We start from the raw sequence: 19,159 nt of genomic DNA, 5'->3' as shown, positions 1-19,159 counted from the left end.
AGATACTAAGCCCTGAAGAATCGAAGATGATTCTCGGAGTTGACAGTCTTCTCGGAAAGAATCAAAATCTGCCATAAAGGGTGGTAAATACCTAGCCATCAGAATGGGGCCACCCACGGAGTTCGGCTCAAAAGATGACACTCTAGTGAGGGCTCCCAGAGAAAGTGTATAAGGGTAGAACTGGAATTATATTGTGGCCAGAGTTCTCACATTTGTGACCCATGGATAATTATTAAAATACATAATTAGTTCCAACACTTATATATTGGTAAATAACACATACTTTATGTTTTTAATTTCCAACTACTCTTTTTAAAATATATATATATTTTATTGACTGATTTTAGAGAAAGAGAGAGAGAAACATGGATTTATTGTTCCACTTTCTTATGCATGCGATGGTTGCTTCCTGTGTGTGCTCTGACCGGAGGTCGAACCCACAACCCTGGCGTATGGGAACAACACTTTAGCCAACCGAGCTGGCCGGCCAGGGCCACATACTTGATTTTTTAAATTTCCAACTATTATTTATACATATATATTTTTTATTGATTTCAGAGAGGAAAGGAGAGGGAGAGAGGGAGAGAAACATCCATGATGAGAGAGAATCATGGATCGGCTGCCTCCTGCACGCCCCCTACTGGGGATCGAGCCTGCAACCCGGGCATGTGCCCTGACCGGGAATCGAACCGTGACCTCCTGGTTCCTGGGTCGACGCTCAACCACTGAGCCACACTGGCCGAGCGAATGGAACATATTTTGGAAAACTATCTGCTGTTTATCTGAAACTCACGTTTAACCGGGTGCCCCGTATTTTCACTTGGGTAAATCGGGTAACCACGGGTGGCTTAGGGGAGCGGCGGCGGAGGGAGGCATGAGAAGGTCATTCTTGATTAAGGGAACGGTATCCAAAGGCAGAGAAAGGACACAGCACGTTCCTGAGCCAGGGAGCTCGCAATCGGCGCGACGCGTGTGACGGGGGAGTCCTGGGAGATGAGATGCAAGTCAGAGCTTGGCTATTCGGAGCGTTTTGTACCAGATCCTTTGGAAGGCGGGTCGCCTCGATTAGCTCACATTTTTTCTCACGACTCAGCTGTTTTATAGCGTAGGTCAAAGCGCCAAGATCCTTCGCATTCCATACGTGGCCGCGACAGTCGTGATCAATGTTTCTCATTGACCCTCTCGGAACGTAGGCTAATACCCACACTCAGTGTCCTCCAGTTGAGCTAATTTATAAAACAATGCGACACTGTCAACCATTCCCTTCCCCGCTCTGCGGAGAGTACGTGGGGAAAGGCTCATTTCAGAAGGGTTTTTAAAAGTATATTTTTATTGATTTCAGAGAGGAAGGGAGAGAAAGATAGAAGCATCCATGATGAAAGAGAATCATGGATCAGCTGCCTCCTGCACACCCCACCCTGGGGATCCAGCCCACAACCCCGGGCATGTGCCCTGACCGGGAATCGAACCGTGACCTCCTGGTTCATAGGTCAACGCTCAACCACTGAGCCCTGCTGGGAGGGCTTCAGGGTGGTTTGGATAGAAAATCACTATTCAGTTTGAAGTCATTCGATGCAATATATATATATATATATATATCTCACATACATAATAAAACAAACAAACTTGTTAAGACCCCTCTGCTATTTCAAGATTTATCAAAGCAGGTTTGTTTTCTCTTGGCAGAGTCATAAAGTTTTAGAAAAATGACAAGTCCTAACTTGGGTGATTCTTTATTCTTTACTCCCCGGAAGCAGGAGGAACTCAGGCACTCTCTCTGGAAACTATTCATACATTCCTTCCTGGGTTGATTCATTACAAATAATTAACTTTGGCTTGGCCGGTGTGGCTCAGTGGTTGAGCATCGCCCTATGAACCAGGAGGTCACAGTTCAATTCCCAGTGGATTCTCTCTCATCACGCCTGGGTTGCAGGCTTGAACCCCAGTGAGGGGTGTGCAGGAGGCCGCCGATAAATTATTCCCTTTCATTGTGGACCTATAATATCTCCCCATCTCCCCTCCTCTCTCTGTAAAAATCAATAAAGGAAAAGAATCCTATATAATAAAAGCCTAATACGCCAAGTGTCCGGTCGTCCGTTCAACCAATCAAAGCCTAATATGCTAATGATATGCTAAGGCCACTCAACTTCTCGCTATGACATGCACTGACCACCAGGGGGAAGACAGTGGACTGGTCGACCAGTCACTATGACATGCACTGACCACCAGGGGGCAGACGCTCTGACCGGTAGGTTAGCTTGCTGCTGGGGTCCTGCCAATTGGGACTGAGCCAGGTGGGCCAGACACACCCTGGAGCCTTTCCTTGGCCCCTCCCTGTCTGGCCAACCTCCTTGTCCCTCCCCAGCCCCGATCGTGCACCGGTGGAGTCCCTCGGGCCTGGCCTGCGCCCTCTCGCAATCCGGGCTGAGGGAGGTCACCCCCCCCCCTAGTGTCTGAATTTTGTGCACCGGGCCTCTAGTTTTTTTAAATTTACCAATGGACATATACTTCAATTTATACGCTTCAGTAATTGTCAGAGCTGTGTGAGCAAAACAAATACAAAACAATAGCACATATAAACCCTGATGTAATGGGTTTGGTTCTTCTGTATCAATTATAGCTGAAGGAAGCCACGCCCACTGAATCAAGCTTTGCGTCCACCTCGTAGGACCCCAGTAACACATCGGGTATTAATTGTCACCGTGGAAACAATATAGCTCCTTCCCCTGATCCATTCTGACTTTCTCCGGTGCCAGCGACTTTGGCAGCGGGTGGAACGTTGGTGGAGCGGGGACCTACTAATGGATCCTATTTAAGAACATTTGATGAAAATGTTGCCTGGCCCATGACCTATTTTATTCTTGGCGCTGAAATGTTAGTTAGTCGATTTGAATGTTAATGAGCCATCCTGACAAGCAGCGTCTCCTTTTACGATCCTTTTTAAAATGTATCCAGGGGCTAATCGGCAATGGGTGCCTCCCATCAATATAATAAGTAAATAAATTAGCACCCGTTCAATTAAATCCAAAAGCAAATGGCATTGTGGGGCCTTTCCCGGGCTCCTGCTGCATTTGGGGTATTTGTCTCTGGGTATCTCCTCTCCTCACCTCATCAATTTCTTGATCTAAACAGCATACTCTCCAGCAGAAGAGGAAGGTTGGATATTATTGAATTCGGCGTAAAGCAAGGGGACTTTTTTTTGACTTGTTAGGTGCATGCCGTCGGCTCACTGGGCACTTAGAATAAAAGGTCAGAGGAAATACGACTCATAAAACCCTGCTTAGGTGAACGGCTGCCGGTGGCAGGGTGGTGATTAACCCAGGTGATTAGTACAGTCATCAGGAAAGGTTAATTTGGTCAAGTCACTACCTCCATTCCACTCTGTTTAAATGCTGAAATGGCGAGGTAAGCTAATGATCCGAGAGTTTCGCCAACAATAAAATGATGGCTTGATGAACAAAATAGATCCGGGGGCACAGAAGCATGGAGCAGGCTGGAATCCCAGAGGGGAAGGCAGGGGGAGGTGGGTGGGTGAGTGGGAAGAGATCAGCCAAAGACCTTGTATGCATAGATCAGTGGTTCCCAACCTTCCTAAAGCCGAGACCCTTTAATACAGTTCCTCATGTTGTGGTGACCCCCAATTTCATTGTTACATATTGAACATAATTAAAGCATAGTGATTCATCACAATAACAATATGTAATTATATGTGTGTTTTCCGATGGCCTTAGGCGACCCCTGTGAAAGGGTCGTTCGACCACCAAAGGGGTCGCGACCCACAGGTTGAGAACCGCTGGCATAGATGCATAACCCAGGGACGCAAACAATAGGGTGGTGAGGGCCTGAGGTTGGGGGGCAGGGGAGGGCTGGAAAATGGGGGGAAATAGGGGACATATGTAATCTTTTCAATAACAAGGATGTTTGGTTTTTTTGTTAATCCTCACCCAAGGATATTTTTCCATTGGTTTTTAGGGAGAGTAGAAGAGAGAGGAAAAGACAGAGAGAAACATTGATGTGAGAGAAACACATCAATTGGTTGCCTCCCGCACAAGCCATGACCAGGGCCTGGGCCAGGGAGGAGCCTGCAACCAGGGTACGTGCCTTTGACCGGAATCGAACCTGGGACCTTTGGGTCGGCAGTCCGATGCTCCATCCACTGAGCCAAAACGGCTAGGGCTCAACAATAAAGATTTTTAAAAAATAAATTTAAAAAAAAAGATAGGTTGAGCAGGCAGACAGGTCTTTTCTTTTAAAATATATATTTTTTACTGATTTCAGAGAGGAAAGGAGAGGGAGAAAGAGATAGAAACATCAATGATGAGAGAGAATCATCGATCAGCTGCCTCCAACACGCCCTCTCCCTCTCCCTTCCTCTCTGAAATCAATAAAAAATACATATTTTTTTAAAAAAATATGGATGAGCTCTCTGGGGCTGTCTCTCGTCCTGGATTGTAGATTTTTTAGGACACATTACATCTCTGGTTCACTAAGACTTAAAACAGCTTTTGGCAAAAATATATACATATTTCTTCTATCACCGAGTCCTGCCTTGGGGTGCTGAGCAAACCCGTGTTCAGAAAATCCTCCATATCGCAACTCAAATAATGACTTGCATCTTGAATGTATCCTCCCCACGGACAATAGCATGGAGATGATGCTTTGCTTTGTGGTGTCTTTTTTTTTTTAATATATTTTATTGATGTTTTACGGAGAGGAAGGGAGAGGGATAGAGAGTTAGAAACATAGATGAGAGAAACATCGACCAGCTGCCTCCTGCACACCTCCGACTGGGGATGTGCCCGCAACCAACAAGGTACATGCCCTTGACCGGAATCGAACCTGGGACCCTTCAGTCCGCAGGCCGACGCTCTATCCACTGAGCCAAACCGGTTAGGGTGGTTTGCAGTGTCTTGATGTTGGGGAGCACACGAGCCTTGGTGTCAGCCCTGGCATCTTGGAAATTCAAAGACTGGAGAAGTCAAAGCAAACACTATTTCCAAGAGGTTGAAACAGAGGGATTTCATTGTCTTGATCTCCCAGAAGAGCGGCCACAACCTGGGTTATGGAAGGCCGGGGCGCAGCCAGCACGCCAGGCCACCGTGGGCGTCGGGTGAAGAATATGCATCCAATTCCACGTATCGGTGCTGTGTGCTGCCACTTGGATCTGTCTCCGTTTCCCTGCCGTGTGTGGGTCTGCATGTCTTGGCGTTAACACGCAGCCACGCGCCCAGGCAGCGCTAGGGATGTCTGACTACACAAAACGACGCGTGCGGCGAGGAATTCATCTGCCTGGAAGACGGTGACAGATAGAGACACGGTTCAAGGTTGTCGTCACGCACGATGGGGAGAACGGAGCTGGAAATTATAGGGCCCTGAGTACCTGGGACAAGAGACCTTTTCTGTCGATTCCTGGGAGATGAATTGAAGTGATGATCCCGGCAGCGTTTGCTCAACGCGTGGCTGTGGTCCTAGCTGTCAGATTTACGCGGCCAGTCTGCTGGGCCAGGGCTATAATTTCCAGGGTGATAGTGCGGCTGACACTCTATTATGCTCAACGCGTTTTTAAAAAACTCCTACTTTCAAAGAAAAATCACCGCTTTCTGATTCTTTCCTGTTCGTCACATCTGTGTTGCAAAGGTGGGGTTTTATATTTTTATTTTTTTTAAATATGTTTCTATTGATTTCAGAGAGGAAAGGAGAGGCAGAGAGAGAGAAAGAAAGAGAGAGAGAGAATCGTTGACGGGCTGCCTCCTGCACACCCCACTCTGGGGATCGAGCCCCCAACCTGAGCAGGTGCCCTGACCAGGAATCAAACCGTGACCTCCTGGTTCATAGGTCGATGCTCAACCGCTGAGCCACACCAGCTGGGCTCAATTATTTTATTTTATTTCAGTGAGAGCTGAGAACATGAGTCTCCAAATGGGCCCAAATTATTTAATCTCAAGGCAAGAAAGGACTTCATGCAGCCCTTTGCTTTTAGAAAAGGGCCTTTGCCCTGCCAGCGTGGCTCAGCGGTTAAGCATCGACCTATGAACCAGGAGGTCAGGGTTTGATTCCCGGTCAGGGCACATGCCCGGGTTGCGGGCTCAATTCCCAGTGTGGGGCGTGCAGAAGGCCCTCAATGATTCCCTCTCCTCACTGATGTTTCTATCTCTCTCTCCTTCTCCCTTCCTCTCTGAAATCAATAAAAAATAAAACACAAGGTATATCTACTACTGGATCGTATCTCTGAACAGGACAGTAAGACATAGATGATTTCTAACTGCAGCGGTTAAAGAATTTTGGTGTGTACAGAAAACAGACGAGAAGGGAAACAGAGAATTTTGATTTGCTTGGCTTCCGACGTTTCCCGGAGAATTCCTCTCTCACATATTTCCCCGTATTCTGGGCACCTAACTGTGCTGGGACAGGCACGGCTCCCCGGGCCAAGAGCCTGTCGCTGGCTCCCAAGAATGCCAGGAGTCCCCTCTTTGTCCTCCTCTTCCTTTTATCGGCTTCCTACCCAACGCTCTCCTTGATCAACGTTCCAGGTGTCCGGAGTTTTCCATGGATTTGCGTAAAATTCTACCTCCCCGTTGGCTCAGTCTCAGATCCCTCCCTTGCAATGAGCTTATTTAAGACCTTTTTTTTGGGGGGGGGGGGAGCGGGATGAGGGGGTCGGTAGAACTGAAAAGCTGGCTGGTCCAGGGAATGCCCCACTGGTTGGCTCCAAGCAACACACTCCCCCTGAATCCCAGTTTCATCTTCTCCACACAGAACTCGGGGCACCCTGGAGGATTCCTCCTCTTTTGTGCGTTGACGTCTCTGGACAAGGTCAAGAAGAAGAGAGGAGGGGCGAGAAGGTCTTTGTCTGTAGGCCTTGCCGACTGCGATGATGGTTCGCGGCACATTCGGGTCCGAGAAGAGTTTGGGAGCCTGGGTTTCGATTGCGGGGGGAAGCCACAGCTGGGAAGCAAGTCGGTCAGTTGCAGACACGGCCAACGCCAAAGTTAACGTCTAATCCAGCGGTTCTCAACCTGTGGGTCGCGACCCCTGTGGCGGTCGAACGACCCTTTCACAGGGGTCGCCTAAGACCATCCTGCCTATCAGATATTTACATGACGATTCATCACAGTAGCAACATGACAGTGATGAAGTAGCTACGAAAATAATTTTATGGTTGGGTGTCCCCACAGGAGAAACTGTATTTAAAGGGCCAGAAGATTGAGAACCACTGGTCATCGCTGTGACTCTGTTCATTCCATTTAGGGGGCCGCATACGGTATCACTCACACCTTTCACAACAAACGTGTCTGCTACTGAATAATGGCTCTGGGAAGCCAGGTAGAAGCTGGGATCGTACCATGGAAACTGGTAGAAATTGTCAAAATCATATAGATGGTCACTCTTGTGAAATGCTAGTAGGTGTGTTTTTAAAACCATGCATAGCCCAACTAGTGTGGCTCGGCGGTTGAGCGTGGACCTATGAACCAGGAGGTCACGGTTCGATTCCCAGTTGGGGTACATGCCTGGGTTGCGGGCTCGATCCCCAGTGTGGGGCATGCAGGAGGCAGCCCGTCCATGATTCTCTCTCATCATTGATGTTTCTCTCTCTCTCTCCCTCTCCCTTCCTCTCTGAAATATATATATATATATATATATATATATATATATATATATATATATATATATATATATAAAAGGCCATGCACAAAATTTGCAGAGCATTTTTTAGGCATACTTAATTCAGACGGAAAGAAATAAAACAACACAAAAAGACGCTAAATGGCGGCGTAAAGCTGGAAATGTCACTTAGGACTCTAGGGATGTCCTCGTTTTGCACTCCTAGAAATATTGCCTAATTAATGACACCTGGTACGTACCAAAATATCGTATGAAAGGCACTCATATCCATCCCTGGGCGATGTCTGTTTCTTGCTCAGGGACATTACACAAAGGTCTAGTGCATTTGTCATCGCCCTTATAAAATGTAACCTTTTTTTATTGGTTCACTCTGCGATCTGGTCCTCTTTTTCCTCTTCCTGTGTGAAAGATTCCTGCCCTGGCTGGTGTGGCTCAATGGATAGAGCGTTGGCCTGTGGACCAAAGGGTCCTGGGTTCAATTCCTGTCAAGGGCACATACTTGGTTAAGGCTCCCAACCCCCCCCACCCCCAGGCATTAGGGGTGAGTTAATTAAATGTCTGAGCAAATAGAGCAGACTATACGTATTTTAAGCTGATAATGTTGCATGGCCCGTGAATGATGTTATAAATATCCCATGGGCCAGCCAGCATGGCTCAGTGGTTGCAGGAGGTTGCAGTTCAATTCCCGATCAGGTCACATGCCCAGGTTGCGGGCTCGATTCCCAGTGGGGCATGTGCAGGAGGGAGCCGATCAATGATTCTCTCTCATCATGGGTCTCTCTCTCTCTCTCTCTCTCTCTCTCTCTCTCTCTCTCTCTCTGCCTCTCCCTTCCTCTCTGAAATCAATAAAAATATATTTAAAACATATATATATCTCCAATGGCCCTTGGCAGAAACAAGGTTCCCCACTCCCGCTCTAAAGCCAAGGCCGTTTGGCTACAATGGCTGGGATGCCATCGAGAAATATCGAGCTCAGGACAGGAAGCTGGACTAAATGCTGAGTTCCCCCCAGATCCCACGGCCCCACGGCCAAGTCGCAGAAATGGCCTTCCTCTGCAGGCTCATCCAGGAGGGAGGAAAGGTTGGTCCAAGAGAACGTGCACCCAGCAGCTGGGAGAGCCAATCGTCTCATCCCCTTCTCTCTGCTGGGAGCCGGGCAACGCCATGGACAAGTGACACCCACTCTCCACGCTCCTATCTTCATCTGTGCAATGAAATACTGCCTTGAACCAAGTCACTCTGAGCACCCTCCCCGGATACATAATCTATTTAATGCCATGCAATGCATTTCAATGATCTAACCTCGGAAAATAGAGTTGTTTTCCAGCGGGTATTTATCACGTGGCGTGCTTCAGACACCCAGCCTGCCAGTGGCCAAATCCACTGAGTTAGAACATTCCAATAACTCAGTGTCAGGATGGCCAGATTAATGGCTCGCTGTTGAATTACATTTTCCGAAAAAGAAAAAAAAAAAAAGCCGTCTCCACATTAGATCAGATGGATTTCAATGGCCTTGATTACAGTTGAAGAGAGTCCTGCTGTCCCCATCTCCAGAATTACAGCTACAAATGAGGGGCGTTAATGAGCTGCTGGCTCCTGGAAGGAGGCCCAGCTGCGTTAGGACACAGGGACGTCCGAATCCTTCGCCCTGACATAGAGGAGTACCGCCCGGCCTTCGGACAGGAAGTGCTTTTTCACAGCACTTAGAAAAAGACCTTAGCCGTGACCGGTTTGGCTCAGTGGATAGAGCGTCAGCCTGCTGACTCCAAGGTCCCAGGTTCGATTCCGGTCAAGGGCATGTACCTTGGTTGCGGGCACATCCCCAGTAGGGAGTATGCAAGAGGCAGCTGATCAATGTTTCTCTCTCATCAATGTTTCTAACTCTCTATCCCTCTCCCTTCCTCTCTGTAAAAAAATCAATAAAATATATTTAAAAAAATAAAAATAAAGGACCTTCGTTTAGCCAGCATCAAATCTCCTGACATCATGTTAGGATTATCTGGGCTTGTACCTCAAAACAATGTGACACGCTCCCCCTCACCAAGCCGGTATAGCTCAATGGTTGAGCATCAACCTATGAACCAGGAGGTCACAATTCTATTCCAGGTCAAGGGCCCATGACCGGGGTTGTGGGCTCGATCCCCAGAGTGGGGCGTGCAGGAGACAGCCAATGGATGAGTCTCTTTCATCATTGATGTTTCTCTCTTTCTCCCTCTCCTCTCTGCTCTGAGATCAATAAAAATATATTTGAAAAATTTAAAACATCTAAAAAAAAAAATACCGCATGATGGAACTAGACACAGACCACACATGATTTAACTCAGAGAAGTGACTCGAATAGCAAAAGGACTTGGTAAGACGGCTATATGATAAACAAAATAACAGTCATCCTATATAATAAGAGAGGAATATGCTAATTACCCCTTACACCGTAACATCACGACCAATCTACAAGTGGTGGAGAGCTACAGGAGGGTGGGGGCAGTGGGTGGAGAGCTACATGAGCCAGGGAGAGCTGCCAGCGGAGGTAAGCAGCAGCGAGCTACTTGCGCAGGGATTCGTGCGCAGGGCTACTAGTCATTAATAAAGAAAGCCAACTGTTCCCCACTCCCATCAGAGACCCCACGAGAGCGAATAGATATAAACCAATGTCAGACAGAATTAGACGGCGAAAGGGAAAAACGCTCGAATGCTAAGACTCGGTGGCTCCCAGCCTGTTTTCCCAAGGACTGCGCTGTGACCTGTCCGTGGAGGCTCACAAGTGACGGGGTGACTCCCCATCTGCTCTGTGGTTCAGGGGGAGATTATCTGCCGTCAGAGGAAAGGATACCAAGTCCTTCTTTGCAGTTTCCAAGTCTGATGATGGCACGATGCAGCATGCTCAGGGCTGTGACAGGGAAATTTCTCAAAGGATTCCGTGGGCCAAATTTCCCCTTTAAAGACCCAAAGCATAAGGCAGCCTAGGGGTGGGTGTGCTCAAAGAGCCATAACAGCCCTCTCTAATTAGACACCATCTCCTCAGCGAGGCATCCACAGAGCAGCGCGGCCGCCGCCGGTAAATTAAATTTTAAAAATCCTCTTGCAATCACTCCCCTGACATACCCCCTTCCTTAAGCTCCACTCTCGGTTATTTTTTTTATTTATTGTGATTACTTCAGTAATAAGATTTGTTTGCTTGTTGTTATATATGTTGCTGTGCCGAGGAAGAAACAAACAAACAAAAAAATAATAATAGCCCAAAAGAGTTATGTTTCTTATTTATCTCCTTGGCCGTTATTGGGCCACGGGGAGGGGTGGGGAGCAGGGAGAAGCTGTAAATAGAAGAGAAAGTGTATCCTGCAGAGTGAAGATGTATAGGAGCAAGCAGGAAGCAGGGCAGGGAGGGAATACGGCTAATAACTCAAAAGAGCTCGATGACTCCGAGAGATAAATAAGTAAGGAAAAGGCGGCCTGGAAGTCGGGATGGGGAAGGTGGATCCACATCACCAAGGTGTCTATGGAGCTTTTCTTCGATTTTCCTATTTCTAAACTCTGCCCTGCTGAGCAGGAGGGTCCAGAAATAGAGAACATAAGAGTCCCAGGCAATTCCTCAGGGCCCAGCCTGGAGGCGCAGTTCCTTCTGGTTCCTGGAGGGGCGCACTTTCCAAAGAACCCTAGCTTCTGTGGGTGATGCAGGCCGGGCACACCAGGGAGGCAGTCCCTAGGCTAGGAAGACAATCTCTACCAACCATGGGAACTGCTCATTACAGACTCTCCTCCCGCCCCCCCCCCCTGCCCCCCGTAGTCCCCAAAATGCCCTTGGAGACCCCTGAAGCTGGTTACAGGCTGGCTTCTAAAAGACGAGAAGCGAGGTTTCTGTTCATTCCAACGGGACGACAAAATCCTTTTAAACAGTACATGTGAGTGAGTGAGGAGGGACAGAGGCATCCGCTGAACTCCTGCAGTTCCAAGTTTTCTCTCCCGCTGTACATTTTATATAATCTTTTCAATCCTATACCCATTCCATAATTTTTAAATCACAGTCCCGAGGGCAACCAAAGCTTTAGTAAGATCAGTATAGATAGAAGTACTATCCTGTGGTATGTAAGGTAAGCTGTATTTCAGTTATATGATAATACTAGAGGCCCGGTGCACGAAATTCGTGCACTTGGGGTGTGGGTGTGGGGGGTCCTCTGCCCGGATTGTGAGAGGGCACAGGCCAGGCCGAGGGACCCAACGGTGCATGATCGCAGTCAGGGAGGGATGCGGGAGGTTGGCCAGCCAGGGAGGGACCATGGGAGGGCTCCAGGGCATGTCCAGCCTGTCTCGTTCAGTCCCCATCAGCCGGACCCCAGCAGCATGCTAACCTACCAGTCGGAGTGTCTGCCCCCTGGTGGTCAGTGCATGTCATAGCGAGCGGTTGAGCAGCCTTAGCATATCATTAGCATAGTACGCATTGATTGGTTAAATGGCCGATCAGACGACCGGACACTTAGCCTATTAGACTCTTATTATATAGGATATAGCAAATATAATCCTACATATAAAGGAGCCTTCCTGACCTTCGAGTGTGTCCCTCCCTCTGTAGAATTTCTATCCCGCTGCCACACCTTACCCTGGGTTGCTTTGCAAAACTGAGAAGCAGAAGCAGGAAGGGGACGGTCAGGCCTGCATGGCTTGCACAAAGAATCACTGAACTCCCCCAGAAAGCATTGCGAGGAACCCCTACTTTGAGACTTGCTCACAGTGCAGAGCATTTTCAAAGTACAAGAGTACTGGGTCAGGGGACTAGTTGGCAGAGGGGCAGTGGTTAGGGCTCACCAGCCCCTTCATATGTTGCCAAAAAAACAAAAGACAAAAAAAAAACCGAAAGTGGAGAGGGTGAGTCACTTGCCCAAAGCCGCACGGCCAGAAAGAGGCTCATTCGGACCGAAGCTTGGAACTTCGGCGCGCCTGGCGCGAGATCCTCAGGCGAAAACAAAAGCGCTGGGCACAGCAGGGAACAGTGCGTCCTGAGAAAGGCAGCCAGGCCTTGCCACGGCACCAACAGCAGCGGGCAGGGCTCTCTCTCTGTGTCACAAATGGAAAGCCAATAACAACAGAAACAAAAAGAAAACACAAAAAAACACGTCTGGAAGGACATGGAAGGGTCCATTGAAAGGAAGTGCTGGGAGTGAGGACACTGAAAAGAGAGATGTCCAGCCCGGCCGGCGTGGCTCAGGGGTTGAGCGTCATCCTACGAACCAGGAGGTCACGGTTCGATTCCTGGTCAGGGCACAGGCCCGGGTTGCGGGCTCCATCCCCAGTAGGGGGCGTGCAGGAGGCAGCCGACCCATGATCCTCTCTCATCATGGATGTTTCTCTCTCTCTCCCCCTCTCCCTTCTTCTCTGAAATCAATAAAGATATATATATATATTTTAAAAAAGAATTAACCAATGAATGCATAAATATATGGAACAATATGGCCAGCTGGTGTGGCTCAGTGGTTGAGCGTCATCCCATGAACCAGGAGGTCACGGTTCGATTCCCGGTCAGGGCGCATGCCCAGGTTGCGGGCTCCATCCCCCAGTAGGGAACGTGCAGGAGGCAGCTGATCCATGATCCTTTCTCATCATGGATGTCTCTCTCTCTCTCCTTCTCCCTTCCTCTCTGAAATCAATAAAACTATTTTTTAAAGAGATGTTGAATGGGAAACTGAGAAAGAATAGATACCCGTCTCCCTCTCCTCCCGCCTGCAGCCCATTTCTTCCTCCTGGAGGGGAAGGCATGGAGAGACCAGATACCAGACGTCGCGCGGCCAATGAGAGAACAAAGCATTTAACCGAACGACAGCCATTTCCCCCGAGGGCCTCAGCCTCTACTTGATCAATGATCCTGCAACATTGAATCGGTTTTAATTTAATGCTTCTGGGAAGGAAGTGTCTGTGGGGGGTGGGGGGCGGGGGGGGGGCGGTGGGCGAGCCCAGCCACTGCAGGCACAGTGAGTTGGCAAGAGCTGGGATTAGCGTTTGGCAGCATTTATCCTCGTCGCTGTTTATGACGGCATAAATTAGGTTTATGCTGATGGAATTAATCACCCTAAATTTAGGAATAATAAATAGTCGTGTTTATGCGGAGTGGCGATGTCGGAGGGAGGCGAATGGAGCAGGCACGCACCGGACGCTTGGTGTGTGCGGTTGTGGCAGCAACGGCCGGAGAGCAAGGAAGCCCTTGGGTCGAGCTCCCAGAACTCCTGGCCGAGCCCCAGACATGGTTTAACACTATGCAAACGATTTAGCAGCAGGACCTGATGAGTTCCCAGAGCCAATAAGTTTCCTTTAAATATATACATACATATATGTGTGTGTGTGTGTATATATATATACACACACACACACATATATATACATATACACACACACACACACACACACACATACTTATTGATTTCAGAGAGGAAGGGAGAGAGGGAGAGACATATCAATGATGAGAGAATCATGGATCGGCTGCCTCCTGTACGCCCCCTACTGGGGATCGAGCCTGCAACCTGGGCATGTGCCCTGACCTCCTGATTCATAGGTCGATGCTCAACCACTGAGCCACACCAGCCAGGCAGCTGAGACTTTGAAGCCCTTCAGTTGGGAGATGTTACACGCTCCCGGGAGTCTCAGACCTCTGGGTGATGATGTGGCCATTCCCTGTGGGTTCCCCTCTCCGTAACGGAACGCTAGGATTTCCAAGTCCCTCTCGGCCAAAATGGTGTGGGTGACCCGAGGGACCTGGGCGGCTCCTGGGCGCTGCGATGAAAGATGCTCTCTACGTAAATAGGGTCATTTTAATCATAATTAACAGCAGGCGGTGATGATGAACGGCACTGTCACTGAGAAGAGGCTGGCCTGCGTGCATGGGGGAGCCTGAGGCATGTGGCCGAGCCAGGAGGAAGCTCAGGGACTGAGGCCACACCAGCCTTCCAACCAAAGACCTCCGTCAGCCCGGCCGGTGTGGCTCAGCGGTTGAGCATCGACATAGGAACCAGGAGGTCACGGTTCGATTCCCGGTCAGGGCACATGCGGGGGTTGTGAGCTCGATCCCCAGTAGGGGGCGTGCAGGAGGCAGCCGATCCACGATTCTCTCTCATCGTGGATGTTTCTCTCTCCCTCTCCCTTCCTCTCTGAAATCAATAAAAATATATTTAAAAAAATAAAATGGGGACCCTCTTCCGACAGGCCTCAGAGACACTGGGGTCATCGTCCCCGCCGCCCTCTCTGAAGGCAGGTGGCGCCCTGACAGGAGAAACCCTACACAGGTCTCTCCTCCAGCTGTTTCTCAGTCACTTCACTCCCAACCACTCCACGGCCATTGTTCACCCCTTCGGCCATCCCCGTTTAGATAAGGCGACACCCTTCCTCGAGCTGCATCCAAACTGCCATCCAATGCAACTGAGAATCAAGATTCCTCTGCAATAAAGGTTAAGGGCGTCAAGGAAAGCACTGGCTGACCCGTGCAGAAACCACAGTGCTAGCCCGGGCTCTGCCACTCACCCACCATGCACCTGGGCAAGTCACTGGATTACCCTGGGCACCGGCTTTCTCCTTTTTAATAGAAAAGTGTGGAACGGAATGCTGTCTAAGGACCCCTCTGGCATGAACTGCCTATGGAGCAATAGACCTTTCTATTTAAAAAGCTCTGAGACGGCCCGACCGGTGTGGCTCAGTGGTTGAGCGTCAACCTAGGAACCAGGAGGTCTCGTTTCCATTCCCGGTCAGGGCACAGGCCCGGGTTGCAGGCTCGATCCCCAGTTGGGGGCGTGCAGGAGGCAGCCGATCCATGATTCTCTCTCATCATTGACGTGTCTATCTTTCTCTTTCCCTTCCTCTCTGAAATCAATGACTATATATTTAAAAATAAATTAAAAAAATAAAAAACGATGAGACCGCATCAGTGAAGAATAGATAGTGTTTTGTTCCAAGCACTAAAAGCCCGGGAGAAGGTATGCCTGCCAGGCCTCCTCCGATCACGCCCCACACCGGATGAACCCACAAATGCGTTACTATGGCAACGTCAGCGTGAGGGCGGTGGGGCCAGCGCCCCACGTACTTGCCATTGACGACCCCATCAGGGTTGAGCATGGGGATGACCTTGAAGATGAAGTTTTCCCTCAGGAGCCGGGCCCCGGGGTCACTGCTGACCAGGAACTCCAAGGCCCCCTTCATCACCCAACTGGCGTTGCTTTCTCCCGGGTGGACGCGGGCCGTGATCACCTGGTACGGACGCTGCCCTGTCGGAAAAAAACAGACGAAGGCAAACTGAACCTCGATACGCTTCCCACTTCCATCAAGACGTCCCCATCGGCCCCCTAGAGGTTACCCTGGACCATCGTGACGTCCGAACTAGGTCCATTGTCTCTAACACACATCTGACCCGCATCTATCCTCTTCCACCTGCTTCTAGGGCCGGCGAGACTCGAGAGCGGATGTAAGTCAAAGCTCAAGGCTGTTATGAAAAACGTAAATATTTTTGCCTGTCCAGCATATGGCTCAGGGGTTGAGCGTCGACCTATGAACCAGGAGGTCAGGGTTCCATTCCCACTCAGGGCACATGCACAGGTTGTGGGGTCAGTTCCCAGTAGGGGGTGTGCAGGAGACAGCTGATCCATGATTCTCTCTCATCATGATGTTTCTATCTCCCTCTCCCTCTCCCTTCCTCTCTGACATCAAAAAAAATGTATTAAAAGCAAAGCAAAACAAACAAAAACACACACAAAAAAATGTACATACTTCGAGACATGAGAAGAAGCTAAGAAGCAGATTTAGAAAGACCACCAAAAAAAGAACTCTCCACAGTGGATGTCATGGATATGGGAAGGATTCTCCTCTTCGTCACTACCAGCTGTGACACGAAGACAAATGACCTGATTCCTCTGTCGCTATGTTAGCATCTGTAAAATGGGGACAATCATATTGACCTCCTGTGGTTGTTATAAAAACAGGAGGATGGCCCCGGCTGGTTCCCCTCAGTGGTGAGAGCGTCAGCCCTCGGACTGAAAGGTTGTGGGTTCGAATCCCCGTCAAGGGCACGTACATCAATTGCAGGCTCGATCCCCAGCCCCAGTAGGTGCCCATGCGGGAGGCAACCAATTGATGTGTCTCTCTCATATCAATGTTTCTCTCTCTCTCTCCCTCCTCCCTTCCACTCTCTCTGAAATAAAATAAAAATCAATGGAAAAAATATCCTCGGATGAGGATAAAAAAAAGAAAACAGAAAGGTATAAATGTCATATTCTTGCCATTCCCTACATGTCAGTTCCCCGCCTTGCCAATTACAAAGTCTGTGGGGGAGGTGATGCTTGTTATTCCTCAGTAGAAATAAGAGTCATGTGCACAACGTGTATTGGGAATTTTTGCCTGTTGGACACGGAGCCCCATCCTCGAGAGATTTGACAACAGAGTGAAGCACCTCAATTTTAGGCTCATAATAGTTTCTTCAATTTGCAAAGAGAATCATTGACGCTTTTTTAAAAAAAATACTAGAGGCCCAGTGCACAAAAATTTGTGCACTCAGGGTGGAGGGGAGTCCCTCAGCCTGACCTGTGCCCTCTCGCAGTTTGGGACCCCTCGGGGGATGTCCACCTGCTGGCTTAGGCCCGCTCCTCGGGGGATCGGGCCTAAGCTGGCAGTCAGACATCCCTCTGGCAGCCCGGGAGCCCTCGGGCGATGTCCACTTGCCAGAGAGGAAGGGAGAAGGATAGAGAGATAGAAACACCAATGATGAGAGAGAATCATTGATTGGCTGCCTCCTGCACACGCCCCCAACTGGGGACCAAACCCGCAACCCAGGCATGTGCCCTGACGGGGAATCGAACCTGGGACCCTTTGGTCGGCAGGCCGACGCTCTGTCCACTGAGCCAAACCAGCTAGGGCTCACTGACGCTTTGACCTCTGTCTCCCTCTCTCTGAAATCAATTTTGAAAAACAAACAAAAAAAGCCAGTAAGATTTTTTTTTTCAATTAAAAAAAAAAAGAGTCTATGATGGTTTTTCATCAGGAAAAAACACATTCCAAAGAGCATGCTCCTGAGAAATAATCCCGACATCCTTGCTCAGAGCGCCTTTGTTGAATCAGAGGCAGGAGGGCCCGCTGCTATAGACAACAACCTTACAAGCCACGTCTCCAGAGTTCAGGCTCCTGCCCACCATTTTCTTTCTTTCTTTTAAAAACAAACCAACATGCCAAAACCGGTTTGGCTCAGTGGATAGAGCGTCGGCCTGCGGACTGAAAGGTCCCAGGTTCGATTCCGGTCAAGGGCATGTACCTGGGTTGCGGGCATATCCCCAGTGGGAGATGTGCAGGAGGCAGCTGATCGATGTTTCTCTCTCATCGATGTTTCTAACTCTCTATCTCTCTCCCTTCCTCTCTGTAAAAAATCAATAAAAAATATATTTAAAAACAAACCAACAAAAATTATTGACTTCAGAGAGGAAGGGAGAGGGAGAGAGAGAGAGAGAGAGAGAGAGAGAGAGAGAGAGAGAGAGAGAAACATCAATGGGGAGAGAGAATCATTGATCGGCTGCCTCCTGCACGCCCCCCACCGGGGACTGAGCCCACAACCCTGGCCTGTGCCCTTGGTCGGAATTGAACCTGGGACCCTACAGTCCGCAGGCCGGTGCTCTATCCACTGAGCCACACCAGCCAGGGCCCTGCCCCACCATTTCCTACCCGAGATGGGCGACACACCCTTCTCAAGAAACTGAGTATTGCGTTGGGTGTTCTTCACGTAAGACTCGTGATTTGCTAACTGAACTTACTAAGTAGGCACAGCGGGGGCAGGGCGCGGGGGAGAAGGGCACGGTGGACGTTAACGGAAGGTCAGCTCCCCCCCCCCCCCCCGCCCCCCACTCTCCCGTTTGCTCACAATCCCTTTTTCCGCCTTCCGGAGCGAGCAGTATTGGCACGCCAACAAAAGGGCTGCGCAGAATAAAGAGGCCTGATGAGTCAGTGCTGATCAGTAGCCTATTTTCAGTTCTGTAATTCCACAGCTCGCTCTGTGGGTTTTGAACTAGGTTCATTTACAGCCCATTGAGCGACACTGGGAAGTACTCTCCGCCCGACAAGGAGAAATTAAAAAAAAAAATAGCTTAAGCTGCTGTAAATTCTCAACGCCGCAGCCCGCTCTCCTTTTTGGACCGTCGCCCGCCCCCCTCCCGCCACCCCCGTGCGTTAGTCAATAAGCTCAAGGCTGCCCTTACAAATCGGCGTCAACCATAACTTGCCTTTGGAGGGTCAGGCGGGTCATCTGCTGTGTTGTAATGCGCCCCACCACCTAGCACAGCGGTTCTCAACCTGTGGGTCGCGACCCCTTTGGCGGTCAAACGCCCCTTGCACAGGGGTCGCCTAAGACCATCCTGCCTATCAGATATTTACATGACGATTCATCACAGTAGCAACATGACAGTGATGAAGTAGCCACGAAAATAATGTTATGGTTGGGTCACAACATGAGGAACTGTATTGAAAGGGCCAGAAGGTTGAGAACTGCTGACCCAGCAGGCTGCTCTGAGCCTCCTGAAGGTGCGAATGA

General features: G+C 49.4%; 1 protein-coding gene across 1 annotated transcript in view; it reads right to left on the bottom strand.

Annotated features, from left to right (window-relative positions):
- The window catches only part of AGBL1 (ATP/GTP binding protein like 1), a 235,866-nt gene that overhangs the window by 110,497 nt on the left and 106,210 nt on the right, over nt 1–19,159 (bottom strand). Inside the window, exon 18 of the mRNA XM_036355828.1 lies at nt 15,680–15,860. Within this exon, the coding sequence (XP_036211721.1) occupies nt 15,680–15,860 (181 nt within the window). The remainder of the gene's footprint in view (nt 1–15,679; nt 15,861–19,159) is intronic.

Source organism: Myotis myotis, unplaced genomic scaffold, assembly GCF_014108235.1.
Source record: "Myotis myotis isolate mMyoMyo1 unplaced genomic scaffold, mMyoMyo1.p scaffold_m19_p_23, whole genome shotgun sequence".
In the NCBI taxonomy this organism is placed as follows: Eukaryota; Metazoa; Chordata; class Mammalia; order Chiroptera; family Vespertilionidae; genus Myotis; species Myotis myotis.
This window is presented reverse-complemented; position numbering and strand designations above follow the sequence as displayed.